This window comes from Solanum dulcamara, chromosome 7 (genome assembly GCF_947179165.1).
Source record: "Solanum dulcamara chromosome 7, daSolDulc1.2, whole genome shotgun sequence".
NCBI classification, from domain to species: domain Eukaryota; kingdom Viridiplantae; phylum Streptophyta; class Magnoliopsida; order Solanales; family Solanaceae; genus Solanum; species Solanum dulcamara.
Genome location: NC_077243.1, coordinates 6,822,085 through 6,846,844, shown reverse-complemented (window position 1 = coordinate 6,846,844; position 24,760 = coordinate 6,822,085). Strand labels below are relative to the sequence as shown.

At 35.1% G+C, this 24,760-nt stretch overlaps 4 protein-coding genes across 4 annotated transcripts; 3 read left to right on the top strand and 1 right to left on the bottom strand.

Annotated features, from left to right (window-relative positions):
• Positions 1-2,151: 2,151 nt before the first annotated feature.
• LOC129896107 (uncharacterized) lies at positions 2,152-3,892 on the bottom strand. Its single transcript, XM_055971932.1, has one exon. It carries the CDS (start codon positions 3,890-3,892, stop codon positions 2,417-2,419), a length of 1,476 nt encoding a protein of 491 aa, XP_055827907.1. The 3' UTR covers positions 2,152-2,416.
• A 3,510-nt stretch (positions 3,893-7,402) lies between these two features.
• On the top strand, positions 7,403-16,927 carry LOC129893801 (carbamoyl-phosphate synthase small chain, chloroplastic-like). The gene is made up of 11 exons (XM_055969200.1): positions 7,403-7,466; positions 7,960-8,207; positions 12,083-12,215; positions 13,140-13,228; positions 13,316-13,376; positions 13,749-13,816; positions 13,917-14,045; positions 14,379-14,488; positions 14,575-14,922; positions 15,622-15,787; positions 16,578-16,927. Exons 2-11 carry the CDS (start codon positions 8,066-8,068, stop codon positions 16,619-16,621), a joined length of 1,290 nt encoding a protein of 429 aa, XP_055825175.1. The 5' UTR covers positions 7,403-7,466; positions 7,960-8,065; the 3' UTR covers positions 16,622-16,927.
• A 695-nt stretch (positions 16,928-17,622) lies between these two features.
• Positions 17,623-20,647, top strand: LOC129893802 (uncharacterized protein At5g01610-like). Its single transcript, XM_055969201.1, has 3 exons — positions 17,623-18,251; positions 19,133-19,187; positions 19,946-20,647. The coding sequence occupies exons 1-3, from the start codon at positions 18,150-18,152 to the stop codon at positions 20,320-20,322; spliced, it is 534 nt and encodes a 177-aa protein (XP_055825176.1). The 5' UTR covers positions 17,623-18,149; the 3' UTR covers positions 20,323-20,647.
• Positions 20,648-22,298: 1,651 nt separating this feature from the next.
• On the top strand, positions 22,299-24,517 carry LOC129894468 (eukaryotic translation initiation factor 5A-5). Its single transcript, XM_055970176.1, has 5 exons — positions 22,299-22,617; positions 23,430-23,552; positions 23,649-23,705; positions 23,801-23,875; positions 24,204-24,517. The coding sequence occupies exons 1-5, from the start codon at positions 22,495-22,497 to the stop codon at positions 24,303-24,305; spliced, it is 480 nt and encodes a 159-aa protein (XP_055826151.1). The 5' UTR covers positions 22,299-22,494; the 3' UTR covers positions 24,306-24,517.
• Positions 24,518-24,760: the final 243 nt, after the last annotated feature.

Genomic DNA, 24,760 nt, shown 5'->3' with positions numbered 1-24,760 from the left:
TATAGCTAAATATAATATAACAATAATTATATTAATTATCATTGTAAATTTATTTGTTGTAGTAAACTTTGCTTTTCTCTCCGTTAGGCAATATGAGAAGATGCCAAGATCTAATATAAACGCAAGACCACCAAAGGATATGGTACAACAAATGAGATTGTTCCTCTCTTTATTAAAAGCTCAGGTTTGAGCCATGGGGTATGAAAAAAAAATCTTGGTAGGGAGCGATTCCTCTGAATGGAGCTCGAGACGATACGAATCCAAATTAGTCAAGCTCCAATACGAATATCGTATATCAAATTAGAAATAAGAAAATATACAAATAAGAAAAAGGAGGTAGAGACAAAACATAATAAAAGATGGAAAAAGGGACCCTAGATTGGGTGGGTTGTGGGGGGGTATGTCCTTAACAAATAAGACTTTGAAGATGTGATCTTTTGAAAGGTTGGAATTAGTGAAATTTTTGAAATGGTGGGGTTTGAATTTGACGTAAGTAACCTATCATAAGGGGAAAAGGTATTCCCATTTTGGAGGGGGGGGGGACAACTATATATATATATATATATATATATATATATATTCATATGTAATATTATTTTTAATACAATAAATTAAAATTATTGATAAAAATAATATTAGGATAATTGAGATTATCATAACTAATCCTCAAATCGAACAATTAATCCCCAAGGAAATATAACTATAGCATTAAAAAAATTGCAGTAGCGCATCATTTAAAAGGCTATTATAGGTAAAGGTGAATCTTGAATTGAAAGTTTATTAGTTTCTATAAAAAATTTCGAGTTAATATACAATTATAATTGAGTTCAAAATCAAATATTTATTATAAACTTAATAAATTTCTTAATACATTTACATAATTCAAACAAAAAATTGGATTCTCGTAAATCCATCCCCAGATTGTAAGTTATTTTATATACAAACATTAATAGATTATCTTAAAGAAATGAGAATTTTATATATATTACATATCAAAATACACTAATAATATAAGAAAATCTTTATTGTTATACTGATGAGTTCGATATAATTTAATAGCTTTAACTCAAATCTTATACATGTCTATATAATATATATTATTAAACATATATATTTAAAACCTTATAAATAAAAATGATCGTGATCCATGACCTATAAAGCAAACTCATATATGAGTCTTTTGTCAAAAAAGATGGCGTAAGGTCAAAAACACACAAGAGTGTATAATGGAGAAAAAATGGTTCAAAGGACTAAAACGTGTCTGTGTTCAACAAGATTACATCTACCATTTTCCCATTGACCTTTGACCTTTGACCATTCTCTACTTTAGCACCAATACTTGCCTCCCAAGACTCTTCCAGAGCGTTTGATTGGTGGGACAAAGAATAACAAGTCTTAATCTTTATTTCTGTGTAATTCATTAAACATATACTAAGACAACGCCGTTGAAAACCTATGTAGAATTTTGTCTTTAGACAAACCTCATATTGGTACTCTTTTTTTCTTTTGTAGTGATAAGTGGGGCATGCAGGAGCAATAGGGAGTAGTAATTAAACCTAACAAAATATTTGATGAATTAACCTATTCCAAAGCGACTACTCCATTTTGATTGGCCAGTCTATATCACTATCCTCGCCATAGAAGGGTCGTAAGATTCTTCTTAGCAATTTAAATTAAATTGTAGAAATTTATAGAGATTTGAAAATATTTAAATGCATGTGCAAAGGACGAATCCTTTTAGGAAAATTTTAATAGATTAATTGGTTGACTATCTAGACTTTTACTTTGTTGGTGAGGATTGATTCTCACCTCTAATTCCCCCAATTTCCCCTTCCCCTACCCCCAATTTTTTATTATTTTTTTTTAAAAAAGGATGTATCCTTTTGGGCTGGGCTCCCTCATTTCAATTCCAACACAAGGAATATGTAAAAGAGAAATGTCAACTATATACTAGGCTCAAGTTATTGGCCCAATAAGATCTATTACATACTGTCTATATCATTTGGACATGATTTAAAATCGGTAAATTGAAATCAAATTGATTTGAAATTGAAATTTTGTTTGGATATACGAATTGGATTTCTTAGATTGTATTTTTCCTCATAAATATGAAAAACCGCACAAATTGTGAAAATTATTAAAATTGGATTGAATACTAGCAAAATTATATTACAGAAAACTTTCCTTTGCACTAAAGTGGCTTAAGTAGCCCTGGAGGAGTCCGCTTATTCTCTCTGTCTGAGCTTTCAAAGATATACTGACCATAGGCTCGTTCATGGTCAGCTTTTCTTTGCTCGAGCTTTCTTTCTTCTGCCTTTACGCGATCCAATTATGTAGTACCATCGACAATACAATGATAGTATTGTGGATCTCATTTGTATTCCTATGGAAAAGCTTTGCAATAGATTTGGTGTAACTAGAACTTCATCCTGAGAACCTTACCAAGAGGTTGTAGTGTTTTAAGAGAAGTATCAGACTTGTAGTCAGTAATTTCTCTAGAAATGGACTCCTCTTTAAGTGCTGCCAATGCAGCCTTTTTTCTTTCTTTATGTTCCTTCCATCTCTTTATCTGATTTTCAAGTGCTGATTTACCCTTTTCAGCTGCCTCAGCTCTGCTTATCGCCTGCTCAGCTCTCGTCCTCAACTCGCTAATTTTCACCATTGCTGTTTTTAGTTCTTTCTTCAGTACTTGAATTTCATTTTGTTCTTCATGTACCTGCTCCTTATGCTTGATCAGCTGCTCATACTCCTCTTCTGATGCTTCATTTTGACTTTCCTCAGATGCCTTCGCGGTTTCATTTAATCTCCTGTTTTCGTTTTTAGCCTCTTCCAACTCTAAGGCCAGCTGCTGAAGTGCAAGATGTAATGCTGATTTCTCACTCTTGGCTACTGAATCAGAAACCTCTGCTGCTGCAACTTTTGACCTCTCTTTGTGAAGCTCGGATTTTAGGAATGCTATCTCAACGTGTGCTTCTGATTCCTTTTCTCTTGTCTCAGTCATTTCCTTCTTAATCTGCTCAAGCTCAGTGCTAATTGTTCCAAAATCTGCATCGGCATGTGCAGCCTCTTCGTTGGCTTTGTTTAGTTCCCCTTTTAATTGTCTGAGTTCCGACTCCAATAGACTAATATAACCGGACTGATCCCAATTCTTTCTCTCTTGTAATTCGAGAGCTTCATTTAACCTTTTCACCTCACTGGCACCAGCATCTGAAGGGACTACCTCAGAAGAAGCGCGAAGTTCATTCAATTCTTGGAGTTCTGCTTTCATTGAATCAATAAGTGCAAACTTTTCCAATAGCTCATTCTCCAAATCCTGCATCATTCCCAATTGATGTCTCATGAAAACCACTTCTTCCTTTGCATTTGCTGCTTCTAATTCCAACTCCGCCTCTCGCTCATGCAAAAGTGCAGTGCTTTCTTCTGCCTCAGTAGCAGTCATTCTCAAATGCAAAACAGTCTCATTAAGCTTCGACACATTCCTCAATAGCTCATCAGTCTTTAACTTTTCGGTTCTCAAAGAATTTTCCATCACTTCTACTTGTGTAAAGGCTTCAAGCTTAGCATCTCTTGCTGCCACTAGTTCTCTTTGTGTGGCCTTTAACTCACCGGAGAACTGTTCTTGTATCATTACAAACTCCAAAAATCGGTCATCCATCTCCTGAATTATTGACTCAAGCTCATGTACATGAATCATCAACCCTCTACATTCGGTCATGTAAATCTCCTTCTCGAGTTCAGAGCTCATTAGCAGAGTGTATAGTTCATCAACTGTATTTTCGTGATGGTCTAGCTTAAGAAGTGCTTGTTTGTGTGCAGAATCCTTCGCCTCGAGTTGAATTTTGAGGTTTGCCAAGTATTTCAACACACTTCCTTTATCTTTTTCTTCCTCCATCGCCTGTTAATTCAACGTAAAACAAGTAAGAATATTTATCTTCAAGTATATCCAATTAGACATGGTAAATTGGCTGTTAAGATATCAATTTGTTTAAAGAACATAGTATCTCACACATATCAGTTAAAACACTTCTAGATTTGGAAAAATCAACTCAAAGCTTCTCATTTTGAGAAAATTTTATAACCGCAGGCGAGCTGAATTGCACACCATGGTTATAAGAAAAAGAAGAAGATGTGTTTAAATATAGAAGTTTCAAAAGTTATATAACCACACACAAATGTTATGGCATGTTTAAGATCACAAAGTTTCAAAAATAATCATTCTTTCTTAAACTCCATATTACATAAATTGAAACAGAGAGAGTTCCTACTATAACAACAACTACGCTTCAATCTCTAACGACGGAGAACAATTAATTGAAAAATATATCTTACTATGATATTTCATCAACATCATTATAGTGGGCACATATGTAAGTAAAAAAGAGTAAACTTCTGAAGAATTTGGCCAATTGGCTTACATTGATACATGAAGAGGATCTATATTTCTTCTTGTGATCACATGATTTCTCTCCGAACAAAGAAAGGGCAGCTTGGACTGATTCAATTGATTTTGTATCAATCTCTCCCATTACAACCCCTTTTTCTGGACTTACTTAAAATTTGAGAAAGATGAAGAAGAAATTACCTGAAGATAGAGAATTAAAGACGGAGAAAATCAAAGATTTGTTGATGGTGAGATTGAAGCAATAAGATTGAGAATTTCATTTGATTTATAAACACGAAAGAATGACAGAAACGGAAAATTCGATAATATCTGTAGCTGCGGAAGGAAGAATCCAACAGAGGAGCATTGTTGTTGGAGAAAAACAAAAACAAAACAGCTTTGTTCTATGTTTTGCTATAAATTGTTTCTTTCCCATTGGTGTTCGAAACCCAAATACAGCTTCAGCTAAATTCTAATCGCGCACTTTTTTTCAGAGGTGACACTCCCAACATAATTTTCTCTATATTCAAGCACCAACCCTAGGTCGCTAATTATGGGTAAAACATTTCACTATTACATCACAATCCATGTTGATATTTTGCTATAAATTTGTTATTCGGCCGTTTTGAACTTTGTTTGCCTGCGCTCCCTCTTTATTTCCTCTTTATTCTTTTATCGTTTTTTTTTTCCTTCTGGAATTTGCTTTAATGCTTGAAATGTCGACATATTCTTATTTTGGTCCTAATAATATCTGATTAAACATATATAACTTATGTGAAGTCAGTGTCTTTTTATGAAATCTCCACAAAATTGAAACATTAATTTCAAATTAAGAATTTAAATTTCAAATTCTCTGTAAAGTAAAATTTCAAATTCCCAATTGTTATTTTTATTTATTTTTAAAATGTAAAAATTGACTCATAAGTTTATATTTTGCAAAAAAACTAAAATGACTCGTACTCAATGTGGAGAGATTGTACATACCATGTAAAAAGATTTTATTAAAGAATAACTAGTTACTACTAATATAAGTTTATATTTTGAAAAAAAACTAAAATGACTCGTACTCAATGTGAAGAGATTGTACATACCATGTAAAAGTATTTTATTAAAGAATAACTAGTTACTACTAATATTTACTGGTAGATCTTTATAAAATTATGTGTATTTAATATTTGTAATAACTTGTAATCACAAACATGTATTTATAAATTAATAAAATATGAAAATATGTGATTTATTAATGCGGCGTTTTAGAATATTTCGATACCTTATTTGTGAACTATGAATTATTCATTTACTAAGATTGTATAGAAGTTGAAAGAGTTCTGATAGTTTTCACAAATCGTGGGGCTTTTATGTGTTATGAAAAAAAACTAAAAAACTTAAAAAATCAAAATTGCATTTTTAAATAAAAATTCAACTTCAAATATCGAATATGAAATTATATCCAAACGGCCCTAATCAAGTCCTGTAGCAATTCAAAATTACACTAATAGTGTAAAGTTTAATTATATTATCAGTTAAGATTAGCTAAGTCTCTTTAAAAGTGCTATTAATATAAGAGTTCTTAATTTATATGTATTAAATTTAAAAAATATGTAACACTTTGATTTGTAGTTTTGAAAAATAAAGAAAATTATTTGTTATACTAATTAAACACGACCTAATATTATAGAATTGTTTTTAATGTTTTCAATATTTATAAGTTAAACTTCATATTCAGTGGCATACACATGATTATTTTATTAGTGGTGTGGACTTTTCAAATGAGAAATAATAAATAAAATAATGTAATATCATATTAAGAAAAATAACTTATAAATGTACACTATTATATCTTTTTCTTTAAAAATATTTTTAAAAGAAAATTATATCTTTTTTTTTTGAAAATTAAAGAAAAAACAAAACAAAAAATAAGCCTATGAGAAGGGACAATGGAGAACCTAAAGTGTATCAACATAACACCAGGTAAATTCAAATGTGTAATCTTGCCTATAGAACTGTAGCGTCTAACCAACTGAGCTGCACACTTATTTGTGTCAAGAAGTGTGACTTTATATTCTCTATGTTATTTCCTTTTGCCTTTAATTGTATATATGGATTTAATAATTTTTTCAATAAATCAGTGTCATCCTTAGGCTTTAGTAAATCCGCCATGTTCAAATCGTTAAATTATTTAATTAGATAATAATTAAATAATTTAAGAGTAATTGAATTGTTTTTTCAAGTTGATTCAAATTATTCTAATATTTTATTACTTATTTATTTTGATTTGACGTACAAAAAACCTTTTTAAATTTCCGGTAAAAAGAAATTTCGCTAATGAACAAACCTTTAATACTATCCAAAATGCATTAATATCTATAAGTTAAACTTCATATTATAAGTCATTATCTCTATATTTAAAAAAAATAGAATTTTGAGTGTAGCTCTAAAACTCATTATCTATGTACTAACAAGTAACATTGACTTGTGATGTTGGCATGTTGGTTTTGTCCATCGTCTTCCTATGACGTAAAATGTATGTCATATAAGAATCTCAAACCCTAATAGATGTATTTGGAATAAAATTATTTTGGTATTGAATAGGGAATGGTCTTGAAGATTAATTTTGCATTATTTTCTTTTTTTTCTTCTTTCTTATAAAATAGCTTTATTGAACCAAAATGTATTACGTAGATAATAAGTACCTTATTTTGCATGTTATGGACAGGATATGGTGGAGGGCCGATAAAGGCTCGAGTGTGGAAGGAAACAAGTTGAAGAGAAAATATATATATTGAAAAATAGTGCCAGCTCGATGAGGAAAAGTTTCTACTAGTTATAACACTTATGGTTATTTATATCATTAGATTAGTTTTTACAAAAGTGTAATTATAAGTATGTTATAATGTGTTATATGTTACTAATAAAATTGGAAACCCAGTTGTAAAAAGGACATCGACCCAACCCAATCGTTATGTAATGGGCTAGTTCACAAAATGAGCCCAAATTAGAGCCCTTTCTGCCTTCAAAAGTTTTCTTCACAAACTTTAACCTGCCGCTATAGACTTTCCAATTGGCGTATTTCCTCGGCAAAATTGTAAGTTATACTTTCCTTTATGTTTATCAATGATTTTTTAATTACCTGATATTAATGGTCCAGTTGATTTCTTATGGTTTGAAATTGTTAAGTTATACTAATTTGTGTTTAAAAAGTAATAATAATAATAATCTGAAAACGCAAAGGCTAATTACAAACCTTTCTATATGACGTATTTGTACTCAGTTTCACCTGAAAGAGTTCAATTTCATATACTAGATGATATTTAAACACAGCAGCGTTTTTTTTTTCTTTTTAAGAAAGAATTTTGAAGTAAGTAAGCTATGAATGAGTATTTCTATCTATTTGAACCCTGTATTTGTTTAAAAATTTTCGTTAATATATACCAATAATCTATGGACTATGTAGTATGAGCAACATATTCACTAAAATTCCATATGTGAGGTCTGGCTGTTTAGAATTCATAAATTAAAAATTCCGGCTCCGTTATATTTTTATATATATATATATAATGTATGCATTGTTTTAATAGGTCCAACACAAATAAGAAGCCCAAATTATTACTAGGGCTCAGTATCCACATCTTCATCAAAAGTGAGGGAGAAAAGAAAGAATTTTTTATTCACAGAAGCTAAGCTATGGATTGTGCTGCGAGGGCTCACAATGTTGTGTCCACAGCCACAATAACCAGTGCCCTTTTTTCGACAAACTCTACAAATTCCAGAGTTTTCACTGTTAAATGCTCTTCGAAGAACCTCTCGTCGGATGGTGCACCTTCTGGTTGGTCGTTCTTTTCCATCTTTGTGTCTCTTCATGTTTATATCTGAATTCATTTGCATTTTCTTGTTGTTTTCTCAACTATTCAAGTGATATGCTTTGTTGAGCTCTTTTATCTTTCATTTCCGTGTAGGTCTTTTTTCCTTTTCTCTTTAGGTTGTTGGATTATTGTCCATTATTTGTTATTTCTGCTGATATCTCAACTATACAAGTGTAGTGTTTGGTTGCACCAGTTCATCCCTATAATATAATACTCCTAGTAGTAGTTAACATTAAAAAAAAACTTAATGTTTCAAAAAGTCAACATCATTGGTCCAAAATTACCCCAACCAAAATGATCAAAACTTTGCTGAAATATATATATATATATATATATATATAATAGAAAATAGTGCAGCCCAATCAGTATAAGAATAAATCTAAGGAGGCTGGCTGGAAAGATGACTTTCTTTTCCTTTTTGACTTCTTTTGCTAATAGATGCTGGTAGTTGTCAGGTCGTACCCCAACAATCATATTCCAGAGGGAAATGCACCTACAACAACAACAACCCAGTGAAATCCCACAAAGTGGGGTCTGAGGAGGGTAAAGTGTATGTAGATCTTACTCCTATCAATGTAGAACGACTGTTTACGAAAGACTGTCTTCTCAATAGAAGCATAAAAAGAGGTCAGATTAGTCTAAGAAGTTTAAAGCGATATGGGAAAGCAAATAACGAAAGCGACACAGATAAAATAGATTAATCAAAATACTGAAAGTAATAGATAATAACAGAAGTCAAAGCACCAGAAATTATAGTGCGCTAATGCGCCTACTAATGTGGAAGAATAACGAGACTATGTACTAGTCTTCTACACTAATATAGATCCTCCACACCCTCCTATCTAAGGTCATGTCCTCGGTAAGCTGTAATTGCGCCATGTCCTGTCTAATCACCTCTCCCCAATATTTCTTCGGTCTACCCTTACCTCTTTTGAAACCATCCATAGCCAACCTCTCACACCTCCGCACTGGGGCATCTGTGTCTCTCCTCTTCACATGCCCAATCCATCTCAGTCGCATTTCTCGCATCTTGTCTTCCACCGAGGCCACTCCTACCTTGTCTCAAATAGCGTCATTTCTAATATTGTTGCTTCTGGTATGACTACACATCTATCTCAACGTTCGTATCTCGCCACTTTCATTTTTTGAACGTGAGAGACCTTAACTGACCAACACTCCACCCCATATAGCATAGCCGGTCTAACCACCACTTTGTAGAACTTGTCCTTAAGTTGTGGTGACACCTTTTTGTCACATAGCACACCGAAAGTGAGCCTCCATTTCATCCACCCTGCCCCAATACGATGTGTGACATCATCGTCAATCTCTCCACTGCCTTGTATGATAGACCCAAGGTACTTGAAATTACTTTTCTTTTGGATGGTCACCAAGCCTAACTTCCGTGCCAACCTCTTGAGGTGTCTCACCGAACTTGCATTCTAAGTATTCTGTCTTGGTCCTACTCAGCTTAAACCCTTTAGACTCCAAGGTATGTCTCCAATCCTCCAGCTTAGCGTTAACTCCGCTAAGAGTCTCATCGATCAGAACTATGTCGTCCGCGAAAAGCATACACCATGGCACCTCACCTTGAATTTGTCGCGTCAATCCATCCATCACCAAGGAAAATAAAAATGGACTAAGAGTTGATCCTTGATGCAACCCCATCACAACTGGGAAGTGCTCTGAGTCCCCTACTAATGTCCTTACCCTGGTTTTGGCACCTTCATACATGTCTTTGATCACCCTAATGTACGCCACATGTACACCTTTAGCCTCCAAACATCTCCATAGTATTTCTCGTGGAACTTTATCGTAAGTCTTTTCTAGGTCGATGAATACCATATGCAAGTCTCTCTTCCTCTCCCTATATTACTCCACAAGTTTCCTCATAAGATGTATGGCTTTTGTAGTTGAGTGTCCCGACATAAATTTGAGCTGGTTCTCTGAAATAGACACGCCTCTCCTCACCCTCATTTCCACCACTCTTTTCCACACTTTCATAGTGTGGCTTAGAAGCTTGATACCTCTATAGTTGTTGCAGCTCTGGATATCCCCCTTGTTTTTGTATAGGGGGATCATTATGCTCGACTTCCATTCTTCGGGCATCGTTGTTGTCTTAAAGATGATTTTAAATAACCTAGTCAGCCACTCCAAACCTATCGAGCTCGCGCTCTTCCAAAATTCCCCAGGAATCTCGTCAGGTCCGATCGCTCTTCCCCAGCGCATCCTACGCACAACACCCTTAACCTCTTCGACCGTAATACTTCTGCAACACCCAAAATCGTGACGCCTCCCTGTATGTTCCAAATCTCCCAACACAATCTCTCTGTCCTCTTCTTCATTCAAGAGTTTATGGTAGTATGACTGCCATCTCTGTTTAATAAGGGTTTCCTCTACCAATATTTTTTCTTGCTCGTGCTTAATGCACTTCACTTGATCCACATCGCGTGCCCTTCTCTCCCGCGCCCTGGCTAGCCTGAATAATTTTCTATCCCCGCCTTTCTCTTCTAGTTCAGCATAAAGGCGTTCAAAAGCTGTCGTTTTTGCCGTCGAAGCCACTAACTTCACCTCCTTCCTCGCTATCTTATAAAGTTTCCTATTCGTCCACTTCTCCGCCTCATCCTTGCTTTCTATCAGCATCGCATACGCCAGAGGGAAATGCACCTAAGATCAAATATATATAGAAAAAGTACAACAGATGAGGAGAGAGCTCCCTGCTATATTACTTCCTTTTGTATTTTTTGATAAGTTCCTGCTATATTACATCTTTAGAGAATCCAAAAATTCCAAAAAGTAAGCTGGAGACTTAATCAAGCTACTCTTGCACCAAGAATAATCTGCTCTTGAGTGGAGGGGAAGAAACAGGGAATATAAGAAACATTTGCAGGTGCTGCTTATGCTATTCCACTCTAGGAAGGATACAAGATGAAAAAAGAGAGAACAAAGAGAAAGAAGGAGATGCAGCCAAGGGTGTGGCTAGTGGTCAATGAAGTGGGTTGAGCACCATGAGGTCTCAGGCTCATATCCCAGTAGAGACAAAACACTAGGTGATTTCTTCCCATCTGTTCTAGACTTGGTGGACAGAGTTACCTGATACATGTTTGTACCACTGGGAGGTGGCAGGTATCCAGTAGAATTAGACAAGGTGCGTGCAAGTTGGTCTGGACACTACTTTTATCAAAGAAAAAGAGAAAGAGGTGGGGGTGCTTTCTTCATTTTGTTGGACCAGAAATAAATAAAATAAATGTTGAAGGCCCTTACGGACTGTTAAGGCTGATCCGTTAATAGAAACACCAAAGGTGCCCACATTAAACATTTTTCTCTTTTTTCATTTATGGAAATTGGTCCAGAAAATGCGTCATTTTTGGAAAAGATTCGTCGTTTGTAGTCTGTGCTTTTGTTACGAGCCCATGATCCAAAGCTCGGCAATTTGGCATTGGAAGAAGTTGGATTTAAGTCAGCTTATATATCGTAGAGAAAGCTAGGTCACTTTACTTATCAGTTTTATGGGGCTTTAGTTTGTCTGCGTTCCGTTTTATTATCTTAGTCGCACAAAAAGCGTGAAATGAGTTTGTTGTAATTTTCTGGGTTTTGGCGTTTGCTTCTTTTTAGTTTCTCCATAAGCTGAGACATATTTTGTCCCGTCTCAGTTTCAGTATCGTGCATGTATGTTGTCTTTCCATTTCTTAGTTCAGCACTGTAAGTTTTCTTTTTGCATTGTTGTCCATTAATTTTATGAGCTCAAGGACCTTTTATTCTTGTTATTTTAGATTTATTTGAAATTAATAGCATCTATTAGAACTCTAAATGATTGTATATTTTGCTGGATGAGCTGCAGTTCTGGTTGAAAGACCTTGGAAGGTAGCAGATGCTAGACTTGTTCTTGAGGATGGTTCAATTTGGAGGGCAAAATCATTTGGTGCTCGTGGAACGCAAGTTGGAGAAGTTGTTTTTAATACCTCTTTAACTGGGTACAACACAATTTCTTTTGCTTGCTAATTTTATGACTATATCTTCTTAAAGGATAAGTTAAGTGCTAAATTATCTTAGCTTTCGGTCTTGTCCAATTTAGGTGGTAGTCAGAGTATTCATAATGAACTAGTATAGAACTACTATAGGCTTGTGAAGAATCATCCCCCCCACATTTTTGAAATTTGCTTAAGTTGTGATTCCATTAAATTTATTTTTATAAGATCATTGACAATCACTTCAGCTCAATAAATAAATTAGTCCGTACTGTATTTCTTGCTTGCTGTTGAAGAACATTTCTTTCCCTTTCATCTGCGTAGCCTCCGTATACACGAAATTCTCTCAATAAATAAATTAGTCCATACTGTATTTCTTTCTTGCTGTTGAAAAACATTTCTTTTCCTTCGATCTGCATAGCCTCCGTACAGACCGAATTCTAGTGGAGCTTTGAGCTGGGGCATCTGCGCTCCTCCTCTTCACATGCTTGAACTGTCTCAATCTCGCCGCCCCCATCTTGTCCATCATGGAGGCCACTTCAACCTTGTATCGAATATCTGATCTACCTCCTATCTCTTTGGAGAAATTCTTTTTAATGTTATATTGGCTGAATTTAGAGGAATCTAAATTTTGAATCTTACACCACCAAGTTGAGTCGTTTTGAAAAATGAAAGAAGTCTTTAAATGCCTGTGAAAAAGGAAATAATGTAGAAAGGACGGAAAGTTGACATTGTAAATCCCAAGCATATATTATCTCCGCTACCTATAATTTGGATGCTTGATGTACCTCATAGAGTTATTCAGAGAATGCAGGAAAAAATGAATTTATTTCCTCTCTACTTTCATCTCTTTCTACTTGCCACTTTTTTTTCTTTTTCAGATTCTTTTGAGCGTCTAATATATGAGATTTCTATTTCCTGATATTGCAGGTACCAGGAGATAATAACAGACCCCAGTTATGCAGGCCAGTTTGTCTTAATGACTAACCCTCATATCGGGAATACTGGGATCAATTTTGGTGTGTTTTGTGTTTTTATTTCATGATTAATTGTTATGTTTGTTTGAATAATCTTTTCTTGACTGTTTTGGAAATTTCTCTGGGCAGACGATGAAGAATCAATGCAGTGCTTTCTTGCAGGATTAGTCATTAGAAGTTTAAGTATCAGGTTTGGTCGCTGTGCCCTGCTTTTCAAATCAGTCTTCAAACAGTATGTTTATAGTTTAACCTAGGGGTGGGCAAATTAGCGATGACCCCATTTATTAGCTTAGCCCTTTTAGCCCATCAAAATACTGGGCTGATAAAGAAGAAATATAGTTTTATTAGGTACTAAAAGTTTATAAAAGAGAAAACAAAGAAATTGAAATTTAGTAAGAATTGGGCAAGTTGGGCATGGCCTTCTTTTATAGCCCATTTCAGCCCAAATTACTCTTTGGCAAGTCAATAACCCACACATTTATTAACTCAACCTTTTTGATCCGCCCAAATTCAGCCTAACCTGCCCATTTACACCCCTAGATTAACCTGTTGTATTTCTCAGCACCTCAAATTGGAGATGCACAGAGACACTCGGTGACTATTTGGCTGAAAGGAAGATCATGGGTATATGTAAGTCCTATGTGTGTCCTATACAAGGCCACTTGTTATTTCCATGTCAAACTGTGGAATTCAAATTCTCTGATATATTAACCACTTTACCATGCAACAGATGATGTTGACACACGAGCAATTACACGAAGATTAAGAGAAGATGGAAGCCTCATTGGAGTCTTGAGCACAGAAAATTCAAAAAGTGACGAAGAACTTCTCGAAATGTCCCGTACATGGGACATTGTGGGTAAGTTACTGGCCTTGTATTATCCTTAAGGAGCCGTTTGGTCATGGGAATTATTTACTTTTTCCGGAATAATTTTTTGCTTTATTTCAAACTCAGTGTTTGTTTATAAAATTTTCAAATCCAAATTGGAGTTGGATTCCAAATTTGGAGAAGTATTCCAAACCTGTTTTTCAACTCCATCTTCATAAATTCCAAATAATGTGCTATCTTCTCTCCTTTGCAAAAAGTATAATCAAACAAAATTCATCTTCATAAATTCCAAATAAAGTGAAATATATTTGGAATTTCTGGGAAAATTTAAGAATTTTATTATTTATGTATTACGTTGTGTAGGTGTGGATCTAATCAGTGGCGTATCATGCAAATCTCCTTACCAATGGGTTGATAGAACAGCCTCAGATTGGGAGTTTAATGATAATGGAAGAAATAAAGAAACTTTCAATGTCAGTATTGTTAGAGTTTTTAGATTCGGAAAAGAACATTGTTTTTGTGAGAGAACTAATTACTTTTGCCCCTCCGTTGAATGAAGGTTGTTGCATATGATTTTGGAATCAAGCAGAACATACTTCGGCGCTTAGCATCCTATGGCTGTAAAATCACCGTTGTTCCTTCAACATGGCCAGCATCTGAAATCCTAAAGATGAAACCTGATGGGGTTCTTTTCAGCAATGGGCCAGGAGATCCCTCTGCAGTTCCTTATGCAGTTGAAGCTGTAAAAGAACTTATTGGAAAAATTCCTGTTTTTGGTATATGTATGGGTCACCAGTTGCTTGGTCAAGCATTGGGGGGTAAGACATTCAAAATGAAATTTGGTCACCATGGAGGAAACCATCCAGTTCGAAATCTTCGAAATGGATGTGTTGAGATCAGTGCTCAGGTATGTGCAATAGAGAATTTTAGCTTGATTGCTGTTCTGTGGTTTCCAAGTTTTCTGTACAATTGCACCTCCGTTCATCAACGTTACTTCCGTTTAAATACTACGGTCCGTGCATAATAATGTCAGTCTAATTTCTTAGTTTAAGGGTCGGTTTGGCCATGATTTGAAGTCGAAATCATGTTTGGACTTGCAATTTGGATCTCAAAAGTTTTGTTTTTTCTCATAAACATGAAAATCCACAACTTTCCCAATTCTTACCATCTTATCAAATAAGCAAACCATAGTTCATAAACAAGTATCAAAATATCCTAAGGTGCCGCCACATTAGCAAATCACATATTCTATGCTCCTTTTTTGGATAAATGCTTGTGATTATACGCACTATTGTATTTCCTTCTCAAACCTGCTTTGAATTGTTTTACTTGAGCCTGAGTGTCTTTCGGATTTAACCTCTCTGCCTTCACGAGGTAAGTAGGGGTAAGGTCTGCGTACACACCTCCTTTCCCCATACCCCAAATCAAAATTCAAATTGAAGTTGAAGTTTTGTTCAAATGTCGTAACCGAACACTGGTTTTAGTCAAAACTCCAAATTGCATGGCCAAACACCTACTAAATAGAGCTGTTTGTACTTCAAATGTGTGGCTTGGGTGTTCACTTATTAATGATATTGTTGAACATTTAATAATCTTCCATATGCAGAATCACAACTACGCTGTTGACCCTGAGTCTCTCCCAGATGGTGTAGAGGTGACTCATGTAAATTTGAATGATGGAAGTTGTGCTGGTCTTGCCTCCTCTAAAATGAAGCTGATGTCACTTCAATACCATCCTGAAGCATCTCCAGGGCCTCATGATTCAGATCCTGGTAAACTTATCTGAACTCGATCCTCCTTTTATAGAACTAACCTCGACCAATTAGTTGAGTGGTTGCCTTTAGCTGTAAACTTCTACCGTTGCTGTCTACTATGAGGATTTGTGTAGACGATAAGTACAATCTTGAGAATAATGATGTCAAATGGCCAATCACTTCTACAGAAGAAAATTTCTGAAAAACTACTTTATTTTGATTAATCCTAATCTAGGATTCTGCTGTCTAAGTCAATCTTCATAAAAAAAATCCTGCTGCCTTACAGTGTGTGTTTGGTAGGGAGGAAAATGTTTCTCTTGGAACACAAGTGGATTTCTTACTTATTTTTATCCCAAGAGCATTTATATGTAAGCTAGCAAAATATTATGGGGGTGGGGGTTTCAAGGGTGGGAGGTGATGCCGGCGTTGGGTGGATGAGGAGGAGACAATGAACTTAGAAACTCGCTTATGAAATTTGTTTTCCTTAAGTTTCATTAGGGAAGTCATTTTCCTCAGTTTGAAGTAACACGTTTTCCTAAAGAAAATCTTTTCCAAAACATTTCCACCAAGACCAACCAAACATGAGAAAATTGAAATACATTTTTGGAAAATGTTTTCCTCCATATCCAACACGCCCTGAGTGAACAAAAGTATTTCTAGAATAATTTCTCTTATTTCTTTCCATCCAAACTTTTGAGACCAAATTTTATCGAGTAAACCAGGATTTGCTTGTATCTTAGTGCAGCTGCTTGAATCAAGCCATAATTATGTATAAATTCTCATTGTATCCTTTCGTTTTCTTGGGCAGTATTTGGAGAATTTATACAACTTATGAAGCAAGAAAAAGTGTAAGGCATAAGCCCATTTCCCAAAGGCTGAAGGTGATATATGTTTGAAGGAACCACATTCCGAAAGAAGCCAGAGCAATCCGTCTTGTTACACCTCTTCTTGCCATAAATCAAGTCAGAGCTATCTGTCCCTCTTCTTTGCAATCACAGTGATGGATATGTATACTTTTTGTTCAAAGGATGTGACTTTATCTTATCTAAAGACATACTTGGTTTGTGTAATGGTACTCTTGTGTCTGTGGTCTGGTACTTGTAATAATGAATACACTTGTTTCTGTCTTTAGCAAATATCATGTTGCTTTCTGCCTAAGTTGTTTGAGGAACTTCTAGGCAAGAATCTCTCTTCATTTCTCCCTAATTTTTTTTTCCAGTCTCCATCTGTTGTCCGGAGTCCGTGGAGCCCCGACTAAATTCGGTTAGCGCACTGCAATGCCCATTCAGAGATAGTGTTTCCAATAGGATTTTCTCCATATCTAAGGCTCGAATCCGAGACCTCTCTGGTTAAGAATGAAGTAGTTCCCACAATCATGTTTGGTTCATTTTTCCCTAATCAATTCTTAACTTTTCAAAAGAGAAACTTTGATAATGTACAATGAAGGTGTAACTTTGATAATGCACAATATAAATTCTAATCTAAACATAAAATCATTTCCGTAAAATATATTCAAAAATTTCTATCCACAATCAATCATTTTAAAAATAATATCCAAGCAATAATGATGTACTAACTACTAAGGTAGCCTTAGAAGCAAAGAAATAAAGATGATATTAAATTATTTGAGTGGGCATCCACCATCACATGATTTCCAAATAGATGCTAAACATACCACATGATTGCCTGATTGGATTTAAGGCAAAATCACATGATTGCTATTTGCCACCTAAAAAAGACGAACACAATTCATGTACCAAAAAAAAAAAAAAAAAGAACCAACTATTACTGAATTTATTTACTTTTCAGCTGGATAAATAGAGGGATTATACTCCAACTTGAATTCCATATTTTTAATTATCAAAAGAGGAATACTTGTTACTTACTAAAAACTTTTTGATGATAAGAGAGACTTCTAATTTCTTTATGACACCAAATTTTCCTCCCAAATCAGAACACCATGTTGTTTTAATTATTTAATTTCCATATGGTATAACCAGTCTTTCAAAGTTGGTCACACTAGTACAGTTAAATTAACTCGGAAGGAAAGTTGCATTAACGTAATTTTCCATGTAACTCAACGTTTAGTTGTTGATGTCCAAATATTACCCTAATTTTCAAATCATTTCAAATTTCACATTTTTTATGTTTCCAATCTATATCTCACTAGAATTGTTCTTTTTTCTTATTGGAGCGCCGTTATTTTTGTAATGGTGAGTGCAGACAAATGATGAGTTGTGTGACATGACAGCAGTGATAGAGAAAGAAGGGACCCAAATTCACATTCACAGAGAGAAAAACGGATATTTGATGCATTTTCTTCCTTTGTCAGCTCTAACCAAAAGAGGGTGTTGTGTGTGTAGTTTGTTACATAATTGGAATGGAGAAAGCACTAACTACAGTAGTGAGCTTGAAATCAAGTACATTCTGGGTTTCTAAGAAAGCCAAACAAGAGATCTCCAACATCTCTAATGATCTATCCGTATGCTCCCTCTTTCTTTTCTCAACTATTTGTTTTGGTCAATGCAACTTTGTGATTGTATTATTTCATATGTTGTTGAAATCTGGGCTAGATTGGTGCCAATAATATACCTGGTGAAATTCCATCTAGGGAGTGCAGAATGTACCCAGACCTTAGACAGTTTGTTTCTCAAAGACTTTAGGCTCAAGTAACACATATCGAAGCAGATTTGAAAGGAATGTTGGGACCAACAATTGGTGCTAATCATTGTGTGTGAACTTACTTCTGGTTTACTGATTTATTTTAATTTTTGGGGTAAACGTTGGAGCAGTGTTTTTTCTCTTATTAAGAACTGAATATAAACTTCATCAAACACCCAAAGTAAAATTATGATTACAGCATTTTGTATATGTGGCAGTGCCACCCCTATTTTGGTATGAGAAAAGTGGCTTCTGAGTTTAACAACAACAATAATAGACCAAGTGGGACTTGAGGAGGGTAGGATGTACGCAGAACTTACCCCTAGTAGACTGGCTAATCAGTTCAACTGTTGGAGTGAATCCTCTTTTTGGAATGTGAGGCTGAACATAGCAACATCTTTTAAAAGCTCATACTTAAGATGCTGTTATTCTATAACCATACCTTCCGGATTCACAACAGAAAATCGTAAAGAAATGTGTTTCTGTAGCAGAAATTGGCAAGGATTTCATCATTGTTTACTTGTGCCTGGACTGCATCACTTCTATATCTTTGACATAAAAGTCTAGTTTGTTCAAATGGTAAAAGTCAAAAACCTTGTCCTGTTACTTGAAATTTGACAATTCAGTTTATTCTAATTACATATATGTAGATAAACTTGTAAGTAACCACTTCATCACTCTGCTTGACTTCACATTTTTCAGAATCTGTCGAGCACTGTTGAAGAAAAGGCAAAATGGATTTTCAACAAGCTAAAAGGTATGCAGTTACTTCAATCAACTCTGCATTTTTGGTCTGCCTATAGTTTTTTCTTGACTTAAATATCACATTCAAATCTTCGTCTATCATGGATGGCATATAATGATTGATTCTGAAAGAAAATAACTTTGTTTCTCCACTGGAAGTAAGCAGGAAAGTCTAGTGGCCACTTCTATATGGTTCTGCATATATCGAAATAAATAGTCACTACTATTACTCTTTGCACTCCATTCCTCAAAAAAACAATGTCGCATCTAGTCATCAATGCATAGAACAATCTGGTCCCTAAATGTGAGTCCTTCATACAATGGAAATAGCTGTCATGAAATTGCAGCACATTGCTGTTTCCTGGAAGCTTACTCCAGCTAACATTTGTGCCACATTATAACTTATAGTTGAATCCTAAGGGGGTCTGAAACCTGTACAGATTTTGGGTGACATAATTCACATCCCTCTGAGTATCTACCGGAAACAACCTCTTTACCCCACAAAGGTACGGTAAGGTCTGCACGCATCCTACTCTCTCCAGACCACACTAATGGGATTACACTGGGCATGTTGTTGTTGTTGTACAGTTCACATCCCTATATGATAGCATTGGCATTAAAAGATGTGTATGGTGGCAATCCCAACAGTTGTCCTTTGGAATTTATGATAGTATCTCAAGGATGCAAAGTTAGTTCATATGCATTTTTAGTTCAATTTCTCCGCAACCTATAATACTCCAATATGATGCAAATAATTCTGTAATTTGCTAGGCAAACCTACAAAATCTTTGCCTGATCTCCTGCGAGAATACAACCTGCCTCCTGGACTGTTTCCCCAAAACATAATATGCTATGAATTCGCTGAGTCAAATGCAAAGCTCACTGTCTACCTGCCATCAACCTGTGAGGTCTGCTTCAAGGATTCATCTGTTATGAGATATGCTACTCGCGTCAAAGGAACTCTGTCAAGGGGAAAGCTCACTGGAATAGATGGAATGAAGACCAAGGTCTTGGTATGGGTCAAAGTCACAAGTATCAACGTTGAGAGCTACAAGTCTGATAAGGTGTGGTTCAATGCTGGAGTGAAGAAATCAAGGTCAAAAGATGCATATGAAATGCCTCATGATGCTGTTAAAGTTGAATTTTGAGGTTTCGACAAAGAGCAAAAAAGTAAAAAATTCAAAAGAGGATGATGGTCCTTAACCTGCTGCTGTTCTTATAATTTATTTCACTGCTATATTCATTTTATAGAGAAAGCAATGTGCATGTTCATATATCTACTAGACTTTTTAGCACTCTCATTAATTGTTTGTGCATTGTGATCTTTTGTTTACATCCAACATATTAGATCATTAGTTGATGGGTACTAAGATTATTATTGAACACAATTGTTATGGCATTGGCATAATTTGATCTGGCCTAAAAGTGAAGTGGAAATGAAATTTATAAATCTTGGTTTACTTGATAGAGAAAGGTGAATTGTTGCCCAATGATGTAGTCATCTGATGACCAGGAGTTAATAGTTTATGGTTGAAAGTTTTCCAAGTTTTTCCCCTTTTAAATATTTATACTTGAAATTTATTATGTGCATAATATTAATGATGATTATTATAAATATTTTAATATTTATGGTATACATAATATATCTATTACAAAATAATATTACACAATATTAGAATATACTTGTTATAAAAAATAATTTTACAAAAAGTGTATTAATATAATAAGTAACATTGTTGTTATATATCAAATATTGTTATACAAAATAACATACTCGGTGAAATTTCATAAGTGAGATGTGGGGAGGTTTGTGTGTATCCAGATCATATCTCTACCTCATGGAGGTAATGGGACTGTTTTCGAAGGACCCTTAGCTTGAGTACAACATATCAAAATAATGAAAAAGGGAAAACGACATTGGAGCAACAAAACAACTAATAAGAAAACAGTAACAAACACAAAATAATACAATAACCAAAACATAAACAACAAGTAATGGTGGAATCAAAAGTAAAACACTATAAGAAAATGGCTAAGCCCTTCGAAAATCAAGACAACACTCGCTACCTACCTTTTACCCCAATACGCAACTTCCACATCGTCTTATCTAATGTCGTCTTCGGTAATTTGGAGTTGTGTCACGTCCAATCTAATCACATCTCTTCTCGTAGCCGCTATATCCAGCCTCTCACACCTCCTCACTAGGGAATCTGCGCATCTCCTCTTCACATATCCAAATCATCTTAGTCTTGCTTCCCTCATTTTGTCCACTACAGAAACAACTCTCACCTTGTCCTGGATATCCTCGTTCCTAATCTTCTCCTAGTGTGCTCGCACATCTATCTCGACATTCCCATTTTTGCTACTTGTGTCTTCTAAACATGGGTGTTCTTGAATGGCTGACACTCCACCCCTTACAACAATATCGGTCTAACCACTACTCTATAGAACTTACATTTAAGTTTATGTGGTACTTTCTTATCACACAATACTCCGGAGACAAGCCTCCACTTCACCCACGTCATTCCAATACAATGAGTGACATCATTATCGATAACCCCACTTTCCTAAATTATCGAATCAAGATACATGAAACTATATCTCGAAATAGATAGAATATTGTTATATAAAAAATTAAATATAACACACATGATTCTAAAAAAATTAGGAACCCGTTTGAATTGACTTAAAAAATAGTTTTTAAGTCAAACCAACTTCTAAGTCAATCCAAACAGACTCTAATCCAGTATAGTTGTGTTGTTATTGCCTTTTGATTATCATTTTATTTTGCTATTGATATTTTTCTTGTCTTGTAAAATTTACATCACTTCTCGTTTTAGCCGATATGATATATATATATATATATATATATATATATATATATATATATATATATTGTTGCTTTCTTTTTCTTGAAACTGATACTTTTGAGCTTAGCGTCTTTCAGAAACAGTCTTTCTATCTCTATGAGGTAATTGTAAGATCTGCATATACTCTACCCTCTTTAAACCCCAGTTATAAAATTCCACTAGATATATAATTATTGTTGTAGTGTATACTGTAAGTTCAAAAATCCTACCACAACCCACCCACCTCGGGAAAAAAAAAAAGGAGAGCGAAGGAGGGTGCAAAAGGTGGATAAGGATGAAAAATAAAATTCCAAAATCTCACCGTTATACGACTGCGTCACTTGAACGCATCATCATATATACAAAAAGAAATAGACAAGCAATCCCTCAGTACTACTGGAAGAGCCCAACTTGTCCTCCTTATTCCTCTCCACCGGCGAACCGTGAACCAGAAAAAAAAAGATCAAAACGATGTCGGACGAAGAGCACCACTTCGAATCCAAGGCCGATGCCGGAGCTTCAAAGACATATCCTCAACAAGCTGGTACTATTCGTAAGAATGGTCATATCGTCATCAAAAATCGTCCTTGCAAGGTCACTCTCTTCTCCCTATTTTTCTCGCTCTTCAGCTGTTTGATTATTCATATTTCTTATTTTAGATTTTGCTGAGTATTTTAGGGTTTGTGTATGATTATTTGATCTTCATGAATTTTTTCGTTTTCCTTCTATTGGTTGCATCTGTTGAAATAATACCATCTTCCACACACATGTACTACCGGAGAGTTCATTCATGTGGTAAAGACAAGGTTGATATAGTGCAAATTTCAGTGCCGAATCTAGAAATTTTGCTAAGTATGTTTAGAACTTTAGTATATGTCTCTGGAAAGTTATCTTTGACCTATATACACAATATAGTTTTGAGTGATCACACCCTGTAATCCATGTATCTACACCACTGAGTGCAATATGAAGCTGATTTGGGACGACTCTGTGGTTTCTATTGAACTCGTTGTTTTTTATACAAACTAATTGTACATATGAAAAAAAATCTTAAAAGTTGTATATATTAATAAGATAATATAGTACTCAGTTTGAACTTGCTGAGTCTAGATTCTAGGTTCATCCCTATGCACACATGGAACTATAATATATGTCCTATTATCCCTGAGTTTGGAGTGCTACAAACCGTGCACCACTAGGCCTTGGGGATTTCTCGGTTGTCAAAATAAAAAGTTCACTGTGACTGCAGAAGTTTCAGTGATATAAGTTTTGGAGGTCCAATCTAGTTTTTAGCTCTGGGATCAAGGTTTGATTGGCCTCCTTTTTTCCCCCATTGTTTGTTATGTTGTATGTTCCCTGATTGATTCATAATTACAAGTACTGATAGGTCTGATTTGTTGTTGAAGGTGGTTGAAGTTTCGACTTCCAAGACAGGCAAGCACGGTCATGCTAAATGCCACTTTGTGGCAATTGACATTTTCACTGGAAAGAAGCTTGAAGATATTGTTCCCTCTTCTCACAATTGTGATGTAAGCAACTGATTCTGGATATATCATTTTCCTTGCGGCTTTGCTATGCTCATTTACTAAATTATTGCCAACCTATATGTTTTGTTTTCTTTATAGGTTCCTCATGTGAATAGAACTGACTACCAGCTTATTGATATATCTGAGGATGGCTTTGTACGTATTTTGCTATCACTTTTTCTCCATTTGTCATTTGGATTTTGAATCTCCTTGTTGTTGGCTATCCTATCTCACTTATAATATTGTTTCAGGTGAGTCTGTTGACTGAAAATGGTAACACCAAGGATGACTTGAGGCTCCCAACTGATGATACTCTTCTGGCTCAGGTAAGCATCAATACAGTATCTGTTTTGGACATCAATGTTACTTTGCTACCTATTTTATGTTTGGAATACAAAAAATTTAAGTGAGTGATACTTGAACACAGAATCATATTAATGGAAGCAGTAACATTTACTGACGAGAGCCATTTGTTTGAACTTAACTCTATACTTAGATTCCACAAGGCATTGGTTTATTTACTCCAAGATCATAAAGTATCTGCGTGTTTTATTTTTCTTGATTTCAAGGGTAGCTAATTCCTTAATGCAAGATTAACATTTTTACCATGAATTCTTGGACCCGCTTAACATTTTTTCTATTTGATGAGCACAGGTCAAAGATGGTTTTGCCGAGGGGAAGGACCTGGTTCTGTCAGTGATGTCTGCCATGGGAGAGGAGCAGATTTGTGGTATCAAGGACATTGGCCCCAAGTAGCTGCAGGTGGTATTGGTGTATGTTTACAGAGTTTCAAAACAAGATGTATTATGTAGAAGAACCAGAACTTCTTTACTTTTTCTTGCACTAGCAGTTGTTCTAGATAACTGCTATTCAACTATATATGTTGTGACTGGATTCTTGAACTCACTACGTATTTCCTCTACTCTGATATTGCTACCTTTCTAATATCGTAAAAGCTTATTTCTGCATCTTAAAGCTATTTCATCATAAATTCTGGAAGTGCTTCTTCATTGAGAGATCAAATTTTCCATTGCAGAGTTAACTCTTGAAGTATGCCTTTCATTTGCTGTGTACTGTAGTATTGTACTCTAGTTTGAGCGCTGGTCCAAGGCTGATGATGCCATAAGTACGATTTGGGCCATAGAATATGTAGTGAAGTGTTGTGTTTGAACAGCTGAAATATTGGGCCAGGCAGAAAAGTTGCTTGATGT